This window comes from Primulina tabacum, chromosome 5 (genome assembly GCF_025594145.1).
Source record: "Primulina tabacum isolate GXHZ01 chromosome 5, ASM2559414v2, whole genome shotgun sequence".
Classification (NCBI taxonomy): Eukaryota; Viridiplantae; Streptophyta; class Magnoliopsida; order Lamiales; family Gesneriaceae; genus Primulina; species Primulina tabacum.
In genome coordinates this window covers 35,573,073-35,592,245 of record NC_134554.1, presented here as the reverse complement: position 1 = coordinate 35,592,245, position 19,173 = coordinate 35,573,073, and the positions used below count along the sequence as shown (strand labels likewise).

The 19,173-nt window shown below is 32.1% G+C and overlaps 1 protein-coding gene across 3 annotated transcripts; it reads right to left on the bottom strand.

Moving 5' to 3' along the window:
* Positions 1-7,015: 7,015 nt before the first annotated feature.
* On the bottom strand, positions 7,016-18,804 carry LOC142547475 (methionine aminopeptidase 2B-like). 3 transcript variants are annotated; one of them, XM_075655792.1, is made up of 13 exons: positions 18,664-18,804; positions 18,428-18,580; positions 13,527-13,575; positions 13,299-13,406; positions 11,697-11,796; positions 11,451-11,596; positions 11,242-11,333; positions 11,026-11,120; positions 10,803-10,899; positions 9,064-9,207; positions 8,757-8,974; positions 7,462-7,566; positions 7,016-7,132 (listed from the first exon to the last, which is right to left on the bottom strand). In XM_075655792.1, the coding sequence occupies exons 2-13, from the start codon at positions 18,567-18,569 to the stop codon at positions 7,127-7,129; spliced, it is 1,302 nt and encodes a 433-aa protein (XP_075511907.1). In that variant the 5' UTR covers positions 18,570-18,580; positions 18,664-18,804; the 3' UTR covers positions 7,016-7,126. The 3 variants fall into 3 exon arrangements, with proteins under 3 accessions (XP_075511907.1, XP_075511906.1, XP_075511909.1); XM_075655791.1 differs by lacking the exon at positions 7,016-7,132 and having other exon boundaries at positions 7,280-7,566; XM_075655794.1 differs by lacking the exon at positions 7,016-7,132 and having other exon boundaries at positions 7,280-7,566; positions 13,527-13,572.
* Between the last annotated feature and the right edge of the window lie 369 nt (positions 18,805-19,173).

Sequence of the window (19,173 nt, the reverse complement as noted above, 5' to 3'; positions counted from 1 at the left end):
AAAATGGAAAGAAATTGAATTTCCAGAAAACTGGATAATTGAACAAGTTGTTCCTAGAAATCCTTTAATAAATAGAAATTTACAACAAGTTATACAAAATAATAAAGGATCTGTTCAAATACAGTTCAATAATGAACAAAGAATATTATTATCATCTTCTATCTATGCTAGATCAAGATCTAGTCATTCTTTTATTTCACCTTTAGATTATATGGTGGATGTTCCTCAAACTTCTAGAGCTTCTACTTCTCAGATAAGAGAAGATGTAGAGTTTTCTGTACAAGTTACAGTAGAAGAATTAATCATTAATCAAAATAATATTGTTAATAAAAGTAACTTTCAAAAAGTTAAAGAAACTGATACAGTTTCAGAAATGAATTTTAGTATTTAATGGATAGTAAACCAAAGATTGATTTTACTAAAAGATCTCTTGCTAGAGAAAAGATCAATGCAGAATTTTATTTACCCAAATGAGAATCTTTCAGAGATTGGTACTTTAAAAGTTTCTCTGAAGAAGAATTTGAATATATTGTTTCGAAATTTTATAAATATTGTGAAAACCAAATTAAATTGATACATTTTGTTCCTTGGTTTTTTAAAACATTTATTATTGATTATATTTCTATTCTTGAAAGAAATTATAAAATTTCTTCAGGACAGATTCAAAAATCTGTTTATCCTCCTCAACAATCTTTTATCATAGAGAAAAATAATAAAATTTTAAATTTACTGATTTTTCAAAATTATTTGACAATGATATGTTACAAATAATTGTTAAACATATTAATCAGATAATTGAAAAATAAAATTATACAAATTTGTATCTTACAATCATTGGAGAAAAAATAGTTTCTCTTAAGGATAGAATTGATAAAATTATTTTAGCCATTAATCAAATTAAACAAGATGTTCATATACAAACAAAAGAAGAAAATAATATTGTTACAATTGCTACTTCTTCTATACAATCCCCTCCAGATATAAAAGATTTTAAATTTAAATCTTCTTTTTCTGATATAGAAAAATTATTAGAAGAAAAATTTAAAAATCTTAATTTAAATACTCTTAATAAAGAGTTTGAAAATATTGATAATCATTCTGATAAAGAAATTAATAAAATTAAATGGGCAGATAAACCTACTCAACCTAAATATTACTATGATAGACCTACTCCCATGGATGTTCTTATTGAAGAACAAGAATACATTTTTGCTAATAATTATAATGGAAAAAGTATTTATGAATGGAATATTGATGGTTTTAGTGATAAACAAATTTATAATACTGCTCATAGAATGTTTATGTATGGCACTGTTTGTAAAACTTCAGGCAATAATGATAAAAATATTGCTAGAATGATTATAGCAGGATTTACTGGCCAACTTAAAGGTTGGTGGGATAATTATTTAAATCAATCCCAAAAAGATGATATTATAAATTCAATAAAAATTGAGAATAATATTGAATCAGAAAATGCAGTTTATTCATTAATAATGACAATGATTGAACATTTTACTGGTAGATTCACTGATAATAGTGAACAAATTCGTACTTTATTAAGTAATCTAAAATGTAAAACTCTTACTGATTTTAGATGATATAAAGATATCTTTTATCTCGAATATATAAGATACCAGACTCTAATAATAGTATTTGGAAAGCTAAATTTATATATGGTTTACCTTTTCTATTTACTGAAAGAATTAGAAAAGTCGTAAGAAAAGATGATATTAATATTCCATATGAAAATTATACTTATGGAAAATTAATTAGTACCTGTATTCAAGAGGTTTTAGCTCTCTGTAATGAATTAAAATTAAATAATCAAATTAAAAGACATAATTTACTTCAGAAAAAACAATTAGGTAAATTTTGTTATCAATTTGGTATGGACTTACCTAATAAAGGTAAGAAGAAAATAATAGATAAAGATGAAAAAATTTATAGAAAGAAAAGACATTTGTCTGATAGACAAAAAGATAAGAAAAAGAAAAGAAAAGAAAGCCGTGATTTGCGGAAAGCTGAAAACAACAATAGGAAATATTCCTCTATTATTTGTAGAAAATGTAAAAAATCAGGACATTTTGCTAATCAATGTTAGCTAAAAACAAAATTAATAATTTAGATATAGATGGGAATTTAAAAGAAACATTATTTAAAATAATAATGAATTCAAATAATAATTCTGACAATGAAACTGAAAGTTCAATAGAATCTTATATTTCAAAGAAATTTTAAATAGTGAATCAGAGATTTAAGATTTAGAAGAATGTGATAACTGTATACAAGGAAAATCTTGTATAAATCATATAGATAATAATAATAAGAATGATGAATTTTATAAAATCATGTCTCAATTTCAAGATCTAAATATTAATGTTTTAACAAATAATAATATTCTAGAATTCCTTAAAATGATTAAGGATCCAATATTAAAATCTACAATTATAGATCAAATAGAAAATAATGCTTCAATTAGCAATAATAATAATATTCTTGTTAAACAAGAACAAGCTTATTCCATGAAAGAAGTAAAAAATCTTCTACAACAAAAATATAGTAAACAAAATGCATTTACTATACAGGATCTAGTCAAAGAAATAGAAAATCTTAAAGAACAAATAAAAATTTTACAACATAATAATAATAGTTTAAATTATCGTATTTCAATTATTGAAACTAATAATAATAATCAGTTAATAATTCTGAAAGTTTTGATAATTTTCAAGATATTTCATTTCCTGATCCAAATAAAAAACATTTATCTGTTTTAACCATGATTATATCTCAAAAATGGTATACTAATATTACTTTATTAATTGAAAATTTTTATAAGAAAAATTTTATTGTTATGATTGATAGTGGTGCAGATTTAAATGTAATACAGGAAGGATTAATTCCTACGAAATATTTTCATAAAACTACCCATTCTCTTTCTCATGCAGGAGGAGAACCATTAAAAATAAATTATAAATTACCAAAAGCATATATTTGCAAAGATAAAAACTATATTCAAACCAGTATTTTATTAGCAAAAGATATTTATAGCCAACTTATACTTGGACTTCCTTTTATTTATCAAATATATCCTTTAACTTATGTTGATGAAACAGGTATCATAGGAACTTTTCAAGGTAACCCTATTTCTTTTATGTTTATAACTAAACCTGTTCATAGAATTCTTAATAAATTACAAGAAAATATTGAAAGAAAAACTTTTCAATTAATTTTTTAAAAGAAGAAGTTAAAATATTGACTATAGATGATAAATTAAAAAATCCTAAATTACAGGAAAAAATTAAAATTATTTATAATAAATTTTCATTAGAAATATGTAATAATCTCCCAAATGCCTTTTGGAATCGTAAGAAGCATATTATTTCTCTTTCATATGAAGAAAATTTTGATGAAAATAATATTCCTACCAAGGCTCGTCCTTGTCAAATGAATTCTGAATATTTAGAATTATGTAAGAATGAAATTCATTCATTACTAGAAAAAGGTTTGATAAAACCTTCTCAATCTCCTTGGTCATGTACTGCTTTTTATGTTAATAAACATTCTGAACAAGAAAGAGGTGTTCCTAGATTAGTCTTAAACTATAAACCCCTTAATAAGATTTTAAAATGGATTAGACATCCTATTCCTAATAAAAAAGATTTATTAGATAGACTTGTACATGCAATTATATTTTCAAAATTTGATTTAAAATCAGAATTTTGGCAGATTCAAATAAAAAAATCTGATAGATATAAAACTTCTTTTAATGTTCCAATAGGACATTATGAATTGACTGTTATGCCATTTGGCTTAAAAAATGCCCATTCAGAATTTCAGCAAATTATGAATGATATTTTTTATTCTTATAGCAATTTTATAATTGTTTATATTGATGATATCTTAGTATTTTCTAATGATATTGAAACACATTTTAAAAATTTAGATATGTTTAAAAATATTTTTATTCAAAATGGTCTTGTTATATCAAAATCCAAAATGATTTTATTTCAAACCAATATTAGATTTTTTGGTCATATGATTGAAAAAGGGAAAATAATTCCTATACAAAGAAGTATAGAATTTGGTTCAAAATTTACAGATATAATAACTGATAAAACTCAGTTACAAAGATTTTTAGGAAGTTTAAATTATATTTCTCCTTATATTAAAGATCTTACTAAGGATTCTGCTATCTTATATGATAAATTAAAGAAAAATCATTTACCTTGGTCTGAAAAACATACTATAGCTGTTAAAAATATTAAGGAAAAGGTTAAAAATCTCCCTTGTCTTATGCTTGCTAATCCCCAATGGGATAAAAATAGTTGAAACTGATGCCTCATATATAGGTTTTGGAGGAATTCTAAAACATAAGGATTTATAAAAGATATACCAAAGAAATTAAACAACAGAGGATTTTACCGAGATCTCATAGAAACATAAATTCATAAAATCACCCATAAACGCCTTTAAATGCCATTTCTCGGCTAAGTAGGCTGAAGGGCTACAACATGAATTTATTTTTCCTGGTTAAACTCGAACCTTGTGTTTATCATTTCATGGTTCATCTTTTTACCTTATGTTCTAACCAAAGACTCTTATATTACATTAAATTTCAAAAATTTAAATAAGTCTTTTATTATCTCAATCTGATTCCAAGTTACAAATAAATATAGATCATGTCATAGTAAGGTAATAATTTAGCACAAATGTTTTAGCCTGTCATTCAGGCTAATCTATGAAATATAAAATTTTTAAACGGTAAATAAAAACAGAAAATAAAAACAAAATAAACTTACAAGGTTGTTATCAGAACTTCAAGCTTTTATTGATGAACTTCAGAAGGATTGTTTACAAGATATAATAGAGGGGAGCAAACTCGACCGTGTCCTCCTAAGAACACAGAAATAACCTATAAATAGATAGAAGAGCCGGACATGAAAACCCGGATTTCATCTCAAAATATAAATAGTAAAATGATTTATTAAAGCAAAAAGTAACATGGTTACAAAAGTCAAAAAGTCTATAGTGATATGTCACCCACTTTTGTCACGATATGCCATGATGTGTTATTCCACCAACTCTGAATAGTGAGATTCCACTACCAACGATCATAGTTAAAGATGAATTAATCATCTTTAATATTGTCCTTTATGTAATTCTTCAAATTTTCAAAAATATCATCAATTTGAGAGAGTTGAGGAATATCATCCTCTGGATCCTGTGCATCATGCATCTTCATTAGATGGATAAATTGATTTTTACTGGATTCAAATGCCATAGATTGATCAAATTTTGAATCAGAACATTCAATATTCTTATAAAGATTCCTTCTCCATTTCTTCAATATAAACTTCAATCATTTTTTCTTTTGAATAAATATCAGAATATTTCTGAGTGAGAATCTTAAATGGACTCATAGAGGCTTTCTCCTTCTCTTGTTGATTATGAAATTCTTTCTGGTATAACGAAATTTTCTCCTCCATTTGATGAAGAGTATCATAACCATAAGGTTTTCCAGTTTCTGGATCATCTCGCAATAATTTGTCCCAAAATTTAGTAGAACTAACTCGCCATATGCAAGGGATACCTTCATCAGTGTATCCAAATTCTGGTTGCCATTTCCAGATCCATGGGATTCCAACTTCCATGAAAAACAAACATAAAGTTTTTCCATATATCCAATGTTCAGAAAATGAGTTTTTAATTTGGTGGAAGATATTTGGTCCATATGCAAAGATTTTGCCAGATGTTTTTATAAAACCCATGAATACTTATTATACAGAATAGAGTAATACCCGAAATTATTAAAATTGATTAATAACTTGAATATATGAAATTAATTAAATAAAACTTCAAACATTTGAATTAATTAAAACATTTTGTAGTGCGAAGTGAGGACTTCTATCTTTTATCTTTTTATATAGACCAAGAAATTTTTGAAATTTGATATGATAATCAACAACCATTTAAAAATCATTAAATCAAATAATTAATTAATTACGTTTAATTCATATAAATAAATATTAAAAAATTTCTTTATTTACAAATTTATTTATAAATTTATTTTATTAAATATTTTTAAATTTTATGTTTAAATTTCTAATTATTAAAATAATAAAATATTAAATAATATTTATAATATTTAAAAACAAATAATAACATTAAAAAAAATAAAAAATAAAATTAGTGCACCAAATTTGACCCTGGGAAAACCTGCACCAAATTTGGAGCGCCCCTGTTTTAGTGTCACATTGGAGATGTCCTTGACTAATACCAAACCATTTTCTAACATACGGTTTACCGTTAAAAGGCAGAGTTTATGATCGAAGAATTCACATGCGATCGAGAAATCAATCTGTCTCAACCATCAACTGTTGTGTCTTTTGAGAAGGAATGAGAGTCTAAGAGAAGATTAGTCAATGCGTCTGTCAATGCATTGCTTTCATAGTATATGCATGTCTATGGAATTGGGAAGTCCATCAAGCTAGATTTTGCTGTAATGATATGACAAAGCTCTCAACTAGTACTACCCATTGAGTTGGTCGATAAAGAAACCTTCGAATCCACTCCAATTACAAAGGGAAATATATGTGCTGTTTTCAAAACTCCAAGCCACGAAGTATATACATGGCAAGAAGTTCTATACGCTCGTGTCTTTGGCCTGTACATATGGGATTTGTCAGACATAGGATTGTGTCGTGCTCTGTCCATCGTGTGGTGGACTGGTGGATGTCTGTTTTGCTTTCACAACATATTTTGGGTACATCGGGATAGGACAACAAATTTGTGTCCTTATTTTTCAATATTAGAGTCTAGGATATTATTCTTAAATACATTTTTATATCACTGGTATTATTTTGAGCGCAGAATAATGGATATTTGACGTCTTTGCGACCCTCAAAGAATTAAGCAGTATTTTGGTTATGTAATTTGCACACTTTCGATTATCGATCATGTTGTAAATCAATTCTCGATTTTATTTCATTAACTTACACTTGTTTTTCAAATTTAATTCAAATTTAATCCATTTTCAGCGGAGTATAATGAGACATCGAACACGTCAACAATATCCAACAATACATCAGTATTTTCCAACGTTATGTCAGCAATTCTCAGCCTCATCTCAATATTCATGTGGAAAAATGACTGATTAGACTACGAATTGATTGTTAGATAAAATGCATGATTAGAGATCAAAAATGTTATTCTTAAAATTGGACTCCATTTTATCATTCGAGGCAAACTTGCTAAAAATCCTATTAGCGCATACACAATATGATTATTACTAAAAGGGAGCATAAATATCTGCATGACTCGGAAGTTTTCGTTGCATTTTAACAATTTTCGAAATTTAGAATTTAGTTTTATACATTTTTCACATCTTAATTTAGCGTCATTTTAATCTCAGCCCCAACTTTGGAAAGTTCATATCCATCACAATACTCTTCAAGATCAATAGTCTTCACCTCTAGATACAACTTCTTTGCAAGTAGGACGAAGTAAAATTGTGTGCTCGAACTGAGCCACATAACTCCCCTTACTGTCGCAGAGAGGAGGGCATGGCTGTCAAAGTCGCAATATAATACAAATTTAATATATCAGTTTGATATAAAGCAATTATGGTGGAAGCTAGATCACTAAATGCATGCAAAAAAACTCAATAATCATCGAAGGTTGCAGTAATCGCAATCAAACATCTATTTGACTAAGTTCAACTCTACTATGCACGATAACGAAGCTACCACGATGAAATTCAAGCAAGTGTAAGGAATGGGAAGAATGATTTTGGTTTGTTATACTATCGAAGATTCGATTTACCATTCATCTGGGTCGTGATTACGAGACCGTACACTTCATCTCTATACTACTATCCCACCAATACAACTAATATTTTACACCTTGTGTCTGATAATCTCTCTTGGAGAGACCATATTAACAAAACCGAATCCATCACGCAAACAAGTATTGAGGTTTGATTGTCTTCTATCTTTTAATAGCAGCAATATCAGAACTTCATATACGTGGAGAGCTATTGGCCATTACATTTTATTTTCCGTATCCCAACATTGTAAGTTGGCGAACACATACCTACACCCAAGATGAACACTAATGGTTCTATGGTTATTCTATCTTCTTTAGAATGGCCCATTTGGTAACTTTGTCCAGCATTCCTCCATATTTAAAATTGCTGATAAGCTCATGCCAACTGATAGATTCTTATTTTAGCTAGATAGTTCTCAATCAGGTGTTACAAGAAAATTTAGTTCACATCGAGCTCGAGCGCAAGTTCAAGGCTAGAATCACTACATTATTAATTGCATGATAACATCATAATAACTGAGACTACCTATTACAAATCTGTCTCCTAGTTTTGATGATTCAGCTGGAGTATTGCTTTAATTTTTATAGTTTTTCTATTGATCCTTTGGTTTTTTTTTTTTTTGGTCATAAACATTTATTTTAACCCAAAGGGTTTAAGGGGAGATGCTCAGGTTTGAGCTAGCCAAGACTCCAATTGTGTGTAATAATAGTTGTGAAACCAACTTTGAGATTTATGGGAAAAATACTTGTGAAAATTAGACCTTGGGAGAAAAATCATTTCAATTTATGCAATATGTAACTGTAGATGAAGCCCAAGCTTGCATATTTTTCAGTTTAAATTTTCCAACATAGAAATAAATGCAGCTAAAAAATGTTCACTTTTTTTTTGCCATAAGAAGTATAGTGTAAGTTTCTTAAACAACAATCCATACCTGAATAATACCAACATCACACAAATTCTTCAGTGCCATCAAATACTTAGTTTCCCCAAGGCGGTCTAGATAACGCCTACAAAAAGCCAATGTAGAGAAATTTTTATTAATTGTTGCCAACAACTGCTTTGCTCTGGGCAACCGCAGAGGAATATGGCCAACATCAAAATTCTTCATGTAATGGCTGCATTCTAGATCTTCTCTGACATATCCTTTCCCTGCATGAAAAAGAGGAAAACATAAAGCTTTTTGTATCCAGAATTACTAATTCAACAGTTTCTACTTCAACGTAAACAGAATATGTCACCTGTAGATCCAAAAGTCTCAATTGCATAAAATTCACCCTCTTCCATTTTTGTTTGCTCCCCTCCTTTAACTATAGGAACAGATTTCCCACCATGGATTTGATAACTCCCGATACTATGCCCATTCAAATTCCGAATACTCTTTACTGCCAAAACAGCCAAACCATCCAGAGCAATCGTATAACTTCAAAACGTAGTAAAGCAACTCCAAGTAAAAGCTACAAAAAATAACAAAATATGGAAATCTGACATGTTTAATCTTATTTAGCAATTAATTTATATTCATCAATTCATGTTTGATTGCTTGATTAACCAGACTACTTCAATCTCTCGAGCTAAATAGATAAAGATAAAGCGGCTTGAATTTAGAAGTTGAAATAAAATTTCTACTGATCCATGAACATCTAGAAACAGAATAATCCAGCAATTTTTACAATCCACGGTCAACCTGTCGAGTGAAGTGAATTTTCAATAATTCCTTCAAAACAGAATTTCCAAGACCAATTTCAAATTCCAGGTGGCCTGGAACTTTTTATATCTAGGCGAAAGAGAGAGAGAGAGAATGCAGTCCAGTAATCAACCTGGCTGTAATTTGCCATAAAGTGGTAATTGACATGGTGACATACTTACTGGAGCAACAAATTATAATATTCATAAATTAGGAGTAAGCTTCAAATTCTGCCTTTATCAGTTTAAAGAGTATGTGTGCTTTATTCTGTGTCCAGTACTTGTCCTCTGAAGAAAGAAAATGCAACAAAAATAAGTCAAATATATATATATGTTTATAGACTTGGGTATATCTGGGATAAGTCAGCGTCTAGTTCTAGAAGTAACAATTTTGTAAATGGCAGGAGGCGATGGCAGGCCGCCTCAGCCGCCTAGGCACAACGGTTGAATTTATATTAGCAATTTTTTATAGGTAATCATATATAATCATCATTTTTTATGTAGTATATATAATTAAATAATGTTTATACATAAAAAAAACTTCATACAATATAATACAATCTAGACAAAGTACAAATAAATATATAAATGCAAATTAACAAGATAATTAAGATTGTGGCTAATGGCGGCCAGAGGCTGACAGTGGCTAATGGCGGCCAGAGGCTGACAGTGGCTGATGGTGGAAGACACTTGAAACCAAAAGTAAATACAAAAGAGTGTGAGAGGTGTTTTTATTATATCTAAGGGTTTTTTAAATTGATTGATTTTGACTGATTTTAAAATTATTGACAGTTGTCCAGGATTTTAAAATCATTGACCGCGTCAGCCGCCTCCACTGCCACCTGCTCGCACGTTGGATAGCCTCAGATCGTTTATAGAGACCGTCTTAGACAAAGGCGGGCGGTCATTTAGAACACTGAGAAGTAATGACTTGGGGAAGGGGCAAAGAAAAATATAAGAGTAGGGAGTTGGGTATAGTTGAGTAGGCTATTATTTTGTTTGAGCGAGATTACTAACTTACGCTGGGGTAAAGTTCGTAAAGAGAGTGGGTGTCTTGGTATATAGGACTACCATACAAAGACTACCTCGGGGAACTATGGTTTTCATTATATGCCATTTAATTTCAGCGTAACACCTTCTTTGTTTAGCTGATTATTGTTGGTGAAAAAGTATAATTTGTGGTTGCAACAATATGCTTTCAAAGACCAATAAATTTCCAACACAAAACATGCTACACCAGCACTGAGCAGAGTGTATCTCACACAAGTTACTAGCATTCTGCTCAAGGCTATACCTTGAAACACCTTTCCATTAATTTCAACCTCATATGACTCCATGACCTCCTGGATTGCTGCACCAACATCACATAAGCGCACATCAATTCCAGCTTCCTGAAAATAAGCAAAATTTCACAAGTAGCACCGAGTTGTTCTCGTGAGGTTTCACCGTTTCACTAGTATATTATGCAGAATATAGGTTTAAGAAAAAGATGTTTACATAAAATGTTGGAAGCCCACCTTGATTCCCGTATTCGTAGCTTCCCTCGCGGCCTCGAGAAGTGGATTAAACATTGGGTTGAATGCAACAGTAAATGCACAGTCGACTATATGCCCTGAAGACAAAAAAAAAAAAAAAAACCAATATAGCATTAAAACTAAGTAAAGCAAAACTCAGTCTGGCAAAAAAGATCAAGGAGCCTCGAAAGTATTAACACAGAGGAAAAGCTATATCACCATCGATATGAGTTCCAAAGTCCAGTTTCATCACATCATCATACTGTAGTACAGTTTTATCTCCAGTATTTGGTGTCCAATGAGCAGCCACCCTGAAATAAAAGTGGGCAGAAATAGAATGAAGTCATTAGAACAAGTGCACTATCACGGAAAGCCTACCTAGGCCTAAACATCACAAGGCCAGATGCCCCAGCTGACATCAAACTTACCAATTCAATGAACATCCTGTAGGAAATGCAATTCCTGCTTGCAAACCATTTTCAGATATTAATTTACGAACTGTATTTTCCAAGGTCTCACAAAGGTCTATCATCAACATTCCAGGCTTCAAATTTTGTTTAACATACTTTCGGACCTGTCCAGTATTAACATAACTTATGAATGCATACTGATTCTTTACTAAATTTTGTTCAATATGCGCCCAATTATACTAGTATATGACAAGTGAAAGCTACCTGACGGTGGACTTCTGCTGCTTGGCGAACTGAATTATAAATTGGCTTTTCCAATCGTTCTAGTTCTCTCTTCTCTTCGGATGTAATTCTCCACAAGTTCCTATATTGAGTTAAAATTTTCAGAAACAAAGATAAATAAACAATATAAATTTTTATAAAATTGATTGCACTTAAAAATAGCTAATTGATGCAGTGGCAAGGTATAGAAACACTAAATGAAAGACAGATGAGCCTCGTTGATACATATAAAGGAAAACACTTGCCACCCCGCATTCAAATTTAATTACTGTCTCCCAGTGATAAGAAATGACTACAGTACAGGAGGAGATGCATCTCTTTCTTTGATGCTGATTATCCTTAAGTAATCTAAATGACAATCCCTAAGTTAACAAGAACTTTTAACAGTAGTTCCAGAAAATCTTTTAAGGACCAGACGATATCATTTTCTTCATAATAGATGATTTATGACTGAAGGCATCTCCATTTCTAGAATTCAGCTGCCTCTACTCCTTCAAGTAAAAAGGAGTTTTGATGAACCTTAAACTTAGAAAGACAGCCCTAATGACCACTGATTGCCAGAAAATACTCCATAAAAAAAACCTCATCTTCTATTGTTGACAACCCACCTAAATCTTGGAATCTGAAGCACGCCTAACAAAATCAATAAGCTCAGAGATGCAACAGATACTATTATTTGAAATATTGGGGAAAAACCTCACTCAGCCTGAAAATAATACCAGGCCCTAAATAAATGCAAATTGCTAGAAGATGATTGCCAAAAAAGCACCAGGAATATGACTCTATTGAAAATAATAAAATTTGTGAGAGGTAACACAGACATCAAGGATCACAAACCTGTTTTATATCAAATAATTTCCTAAATAGTATACTCGGACGACTAGTTTTGGACGAACAGAATTTACAAGAGGTGACACGTGACAAATCAACAACCACAAACTTGCTTCGTGATCATACCAAGTAATTTCCTTAGTAGAGCAAATATTTTCAAACAAGTCCAAATTTTATTTACAAGGAAGCCACAAACAAACAGAACCCTCAACCTGGACTAAAGCTACTCAGAACTTCAACACATCAAATTTAGTAAAGCCATAAAATTTTATGAATCACAATCAAGGACCAATTAAAAGAGAAAATCTAAGAGAAACCCAATTAGAGTGGATGTATGGAAAAGGATAAATGAGGAACACATAAGAAAACCTAAAAATCAATGTTCTTCAATCTTGACTCGCACCAAATTATAGAATTAACAAGGACACACGCATAACAAGGTTTTTTTTATATGGAATCATTATCATTCCATGCACCTATCAATAATCACTATGGATATATATCTTGATTCTTTCAAATGAAATAATTTTGTTCTTCCCAAGGATTTTTATTTTTGTTCCTACTTATTATTCATTTTCTTTTTTCTAGACCAACAATCTCTCAGCAAAACATAAATAAATTCACAGTAACTAAAGGGAAGAAAAATATCACAAAGCTCTTACTTTTCTGCCAAAGATATAGTGAAGTATCTAGCAACTTAGCACCATATATTAACCACTAAAAGGAACAAAAATAATAAATAAACAGACATACTCATCCTTATATTGTTGGATTTCACCCTCCGGAAACTCGCCCGATGCAAAGAGTTCTAATACAGGAATAGATGGAGGGTCAGTTTGCTGAAGTGGTTCTTTCTTCTCCCTGCAAATAAGAAAAAGATGATTACAAGTTAATCGTAGTCCAGCTGGAAAACAAAGACAAAAATCTCAAAACAATGAAAGAAAAAAAACCAAGGGATATATGTGAATATTATTTTCTCACTTGCTTTTACTCTTCTTCTTCTTGTTATTCTTCTTCTTCTTCTCAGCTTCTAACATTATCAAATACATGCAATGTACAAGTTAGACAGAAAAAAAGTTAAATAAAACTATTAAACAAAAGAGTTCGTCATTAGAATTCTACAACAATTCAAAGTGAACAATAAAGATTACTCAAATGAATGAATCCATAAGAATCTTCACTCAATCAGAAAGTTAAAAAGAAAAATACACTAAACTGTCAGTGGAACCATCAAACAAGGTGTGCTAGTAAATACACATGAAAACAAAATTCAATACGTTTACAAACATAACAAAAGAACGGTGACGAAAGTCACCACAACCAAACAATTCCAGAGAACTTCTTCCTATTATCAACTCTTTGTATATTGTAACACAAACAATACACTTTTTATTGAGGCAACATCAGTTAAGCAAACAGGAAAACATGTTTATAATCCCACGTGATTCTAGAAGGAAAAGGAAAGTAATGTAATACATAAAAAGGATAAAGATTCACAGATAAACTTTCATACCAAAGAAATGTATACACCTAAAACAAACTAAATTAGAAATCAACAAGAGTGACCAGCCGTCACCATTTCCACAATGAGGATAAAGAAATATAAAGAAAGAAGAATTTCAAAAACCACAATTATCCCCTCATTCTTTAACGCGGTGAATATTGATGTCACATTCCATGAAAATGAACCTTATTTCCCTACTCATCATCTTCAGGGAGAGTACCCAAGTTTGGAAGATAAGGAGGATGAGGATCCTTTTATTTTACCTACCTTCTCCAGTTCTAATCTGCTAAGCCCTCAATCTGTCCTAGAACATGTCCCAAGAGATGTCCCGAGATTGTTTGGTCGAACATATTCAACGCGAAAAGCTTTCTTGGTCCCTAAACTTGCGCAAATCCAAGAGTCCGAACCGAGCTCTACACCCGAGGTAACAATTGAAATTCCCACACACACAATGAACATACACCTCGCTCGATAGATGACCCTAGCTTGCACGTTCCTATTGCCCTTCGCAAATAAATCAGAGATTGCATAAAACACCCACGCTACCATGTCTTAAAATTTGACAATTTTTCACCATCAAATAAAAGCTTCTTAGTAAGTTTGAACACATTCATATCCCTTCCACACTATTTGAAGCATTGCTAATGAAAACTGGAAACAAGCCATGAATGTGGAAATGGAAGCTTTGGAGAAAAATAACACTTGGGAGATTACTGATTTGCCTTTGGGAAAGACATCAAAAGGGTGTAAATGAGTATACATCGTGAAATATAAATCAGATGGCACAATGGAGAAATATAAGGCGAGGCTGGTAGCTAAGGGTTATACACCGACATATGTGATGGACTATCAAGAAATGTTTGCTCCGGCTGCTAAAATGAATACATTTTGAGTTCTATTATCTTTGGCAGCAAATAATGGATGGGTATTGCAGCAGGTTGATGTAAAAAATGCCTTCTTACATGTTGAGTGCTATTATCTTTGGCAGCAAATTATGGATGGGTATTGCAGCAGGTTGATGTAAAAAATATCTTCTAACATGGAAACCTTGAGGATGAAATTTACATGGACATTCCATCGGGATATGGGAAAAATGTAAGAAAGGGACACATATGTAGATTGAAAAAGGCCCTGTATGGCGGCGCCTCAAGCAATCTCCTCGGGCGTGGTTTGGAAGACTTACACGAGTAATGCAGTCCATGAGATACAAACAGAGTCAAGGAGACCATACTTTGTTCATTAAACACTCGAATTCTGGGTTAGTCACTATATTACTTGTCTATGTTGATGACATTATTATCACAGGGAATGATGACAAAGAGAAACAAGGCCTTAAATAAGAACTAACAATTGAATTTGAAATTAAAGATATGGGATAGTTGAAGTACTTCCTTGGCATTGAAGTAGCATATTCGAAGCAAACAGAAATACATCACTGATTTGCTCCGAGAAACAGGGAAATTGGCTTGTAAACCACATAACACACCTACAGAATTCAATCATAAGCTTGGAGAGGTCGGCATGACAAAATGGTGAATAGAGAGATGTAACAGGCGCCTTTTGTGGGAAGACTCATTTATCTCTCTCACACAAGACCGGACATAGCATATGTTGTAAGTGTGATCAGCCAATTCATGCATGACCCAAAAGAGACACATTTACATGCAGTTGAAAGGGTACTTCAGTACTTGAAGGGCACTCTGGGAAAAGGAATTCTGTTAAAAAATGTGACAATATGGTACTTGAAACATACACACATGTAGATTATGCTGGATCAATTAGTGACAGAAGGTTGACTACAGGGTATTGTACATTCCTTGGAGGAAATCTTGTCACATGGCGAAGTAAGAAACAAGATGTTGTAGCTAGGAGTGCCGAGTCAGAATTCAGAGCCATGGCTCAAGGGGTTTGTGAGTTGCTTTGGTTGAAGATTATCTTGGACAATCTAAGAGTAAGAAGTGGACATATGAGACTCTATTGTGACAACAAGTCAGCAATTAGCATTGCTCATAATCTAATGCAATACGATCGAACAAACACATAGGAGTTGATTGACATTTCATTAAGGAAAAGCTAGATAGTAGCAACGGTTCAGACTTTCTGAAGGGTGCTCGGAACTTCCGAACTCACTTAGGTGTCAACTCGAGCTTGACACGCAGATAAAGCATTGGTTCGGATCTTTCGATCGTATTCGTCCAATGTCGTGTCGAAGTGAGCATGACACGTAATAGCAGAATAGGTTCGGAGCTTTCGAACCTAGATTCGGGACTTCCGAACTCTGCTTATTAATAGGTCATTTCAAATTCAGAATTCTCACACCATTTACATAATTTTTCTCGCAAATCTCAGTGCAATTCTAGGTATTTCTAGTCATATTCGAAGGCCACCGAAATAGGCGACAACTCGAGGATCGGCAGACGCTGACAATCGCCAAAAATCCGAAAGCGTTAGAAATAGTATGGGGATAGAATTTATCATTACAAAGCTTGTTTAAAGAAATGAAGTCCGGAATGATAGTAATGTTTATCCTTTTCACTATGATGTCTAGTATCAGAGCGTAGGCAATAGGCATAGTGACCCATACTATAGTAGAAGTATGTAAGTACTGACTGAGATATTCAACAGAATATACATTCTTATGTATTGCATATTTTACTTGTCATATGTTGGATGATTTATTGTCATGGTATATATCTTGCATTGCTTATCACGTTGACATGTTATCATTTGATATAGCCTTCTTGAGTAGGGCCGCTCAGCCCTCTTTCTTGGACTATATGGTACCGCGAGAAATCCACTGACTATACGGACCGCACGCTACGGTGACTCAGAGCGTTACAGGTCCAAAATCTTATCTAGTGTGAGAGCAACCAACTGATTCTACGGACCAGGGTGTTACACACTTAGACGTATCTAGACTGAAGATGAGATTCCAGTGTTGACCCCTGATCACCCGTTCATGATACCTGCATTTGCATATAGGTTTGTATACTCATATTTATGTATTGAGTGAGATTATGGCTGGCTATGTTTTCGTTGTTTTATGGACTTTATCAGCATTGGTGGGATTTGATTACTGTCGAATTATTGATTATTTAAGTTTTTATTATGCGTGGAAAATTTTGATTTATTGTCGGCGTCCCGGCCGTAAGGCTCTACAAAGGTCGTGTAAAAAAACTTAAAATTGCACTCCTTGAAGATAGAAGTTGGCATAGCACTACAAGTCCATATGAGGCCATATAGCAGGCAAAATGAAGAAATGAAGAATAAACTGGCCACGATTTTACACAGAAAGCAGCTGAGATGGGATAGAAGAATGTCGAGAATATGGATTTTTTCATTCAGGTCTTTGTCCAACACTATTTCATAAGAAGCTCAGAAAATTCTTGCAGCTGTAACCACTGAAAAGCCAAAGTTACAAGAGATGCTATCAAATCTCATTAGCCCAACTCTAATTCATACAACTCAATCACATGCTAGAAAATGACAGTTCCAATCTCGAGACCAAGTATGAAATAAATTAACAGGAATGGGGCTCAACTTTGCAATGACAACCTATCATGAAGCTACAGACTTGAGAAAGAAGTTTCTCAAGTAACAGATGATGAATTGCCATATGCCAGTACCATGGTGAAATGCATCTTCGTGAAGAGGAACCACATTCTCATGCTACAACATACCATAAAGATCAACAACTATTGAAATTTTTATACAAAACATTGATACCTTCATATTAATCCAGCTTCCAGCACTACATTAATCAAAGTCTCAAAATGAAGTTTTCTAGTTTCTCAAAGTGGTAAGTTGCAAAGATAGATCTTTATAATATATTCCTCAGGATGTGACTTTCTAGCCAACACAATCATATATCTGTTTCTTGTCAACATATGCAATTCAATAATTTTCAAGGAATTAATGATTTATGCAGCCATGGGGGGTGTCTAATGCAATAATGCATATTACCTACTTCTATTAATACATCTGATGTTCTTATCCAAGTAGGGAAGCAGAATTACAAGTTCAAACCTTTGAATTTTAATTTCAACTTGAATGCACAGAAGCGCAAAAGAAAGCTACAAATCTCATTGAAAGTTGAATCCATCTGGCAGAAGCACAAACTTCACAAATATCTTGATTACATATAGCATTTTCAGTTCAGGACATGAGTCACGTGACCACGTCTTTCCCAAATGAAGCAGAATTCGAGTCATCAATTAAAATCTTAACCAAAAAAATCATTGTCAGTTCATTCTTTTATGAATTCACATAAGCAACCCTGCTTATCTTATTCACAATAATCAACTCCACCCCTCGATCAAATACCAAAACTTTAGATATCCACTATTTCACCTAATACAACAACATATGAGAAAATTACCTTGTGGCTCGTCCAAAGTCAAGCCATCAACTTTATCCTCAACCTCCTCAAGTTCAAGATTCTTACTCGCTGATTCACCAACCACAAGCTCCCATGCTCCTTCCCCAGTACAATTTCCCGCCGGTAAATCACCACCAGACATCTCGATCGCAGCTGTACAAACAACAATCGGTCAATACATGTCCCATTTTGTAATTATAATTATAAAAAATCAAAAAAAATATTTAGGGCTCAACTGGAAATCGATATTTTTCTTCAGACGCGGTGGTTAAAGTAAGGTTTTAGATTGACAATCGGCGCCGCCGACGGAAGAGAAGAGGGTCTAGTTTGAAAAATATTTGGTTCGAGCTTCACGTGTATCCACGCACCGAAGTGCATGAATATACTACAAACGAGATGTGTCAGCGTGACGTAAGAATACATAAATGTTTGTGATAATTTTTTATTTTAAATTGTTAAAAAAAAAAGACATTATGTAATAAATGATAAATATACGTTTATATTTGTATATATTTAATTGTATGAGTTTTTATTTTAATGCATTACAATTATGTTGATATAAAACAAACTAAAACAGTTGTATTTTTTGGGTAAAATAATATAGGAGATAATATGATGTCTGAGATTTTAAATAAAATATCAAGGTGGTTTATTAGTGTGAGAAAACTTAGACATTCTAAATCTGGGAACAGAGAAGCTAGTATTACAGATACAGAAAATCATACGCAATTAGCTTATATATGCGA

What these genes read in the sequence shown, in the direction of transcription:
- LOC142547475 (XM_075655792.1), bottom strand. Translation starts at nt 18,569, where the DNA reads ATGTCTGGTGGTGATTTACCGGCGGGAAATTGTACTGGGGAAGGAGCA. An exon ending in GACTTTGGACGAGCCACAAG is followed by an intron (nt 13,576 to 18,427) that starts GTAATTTTCTCA and finishes TGATAATGTTAG; the next exon opens with AAGCTGAGAAGAAGAAGAAG. An exon ending in CTACGAATACGGGAATCAAG is followed by an intron (nt 10,900 to 11,025) that starts GTGGGCTTCCAA and finishes GCTTATTTTCAG; the next exon opens with GAAGCTGGAATTGATGTGCG.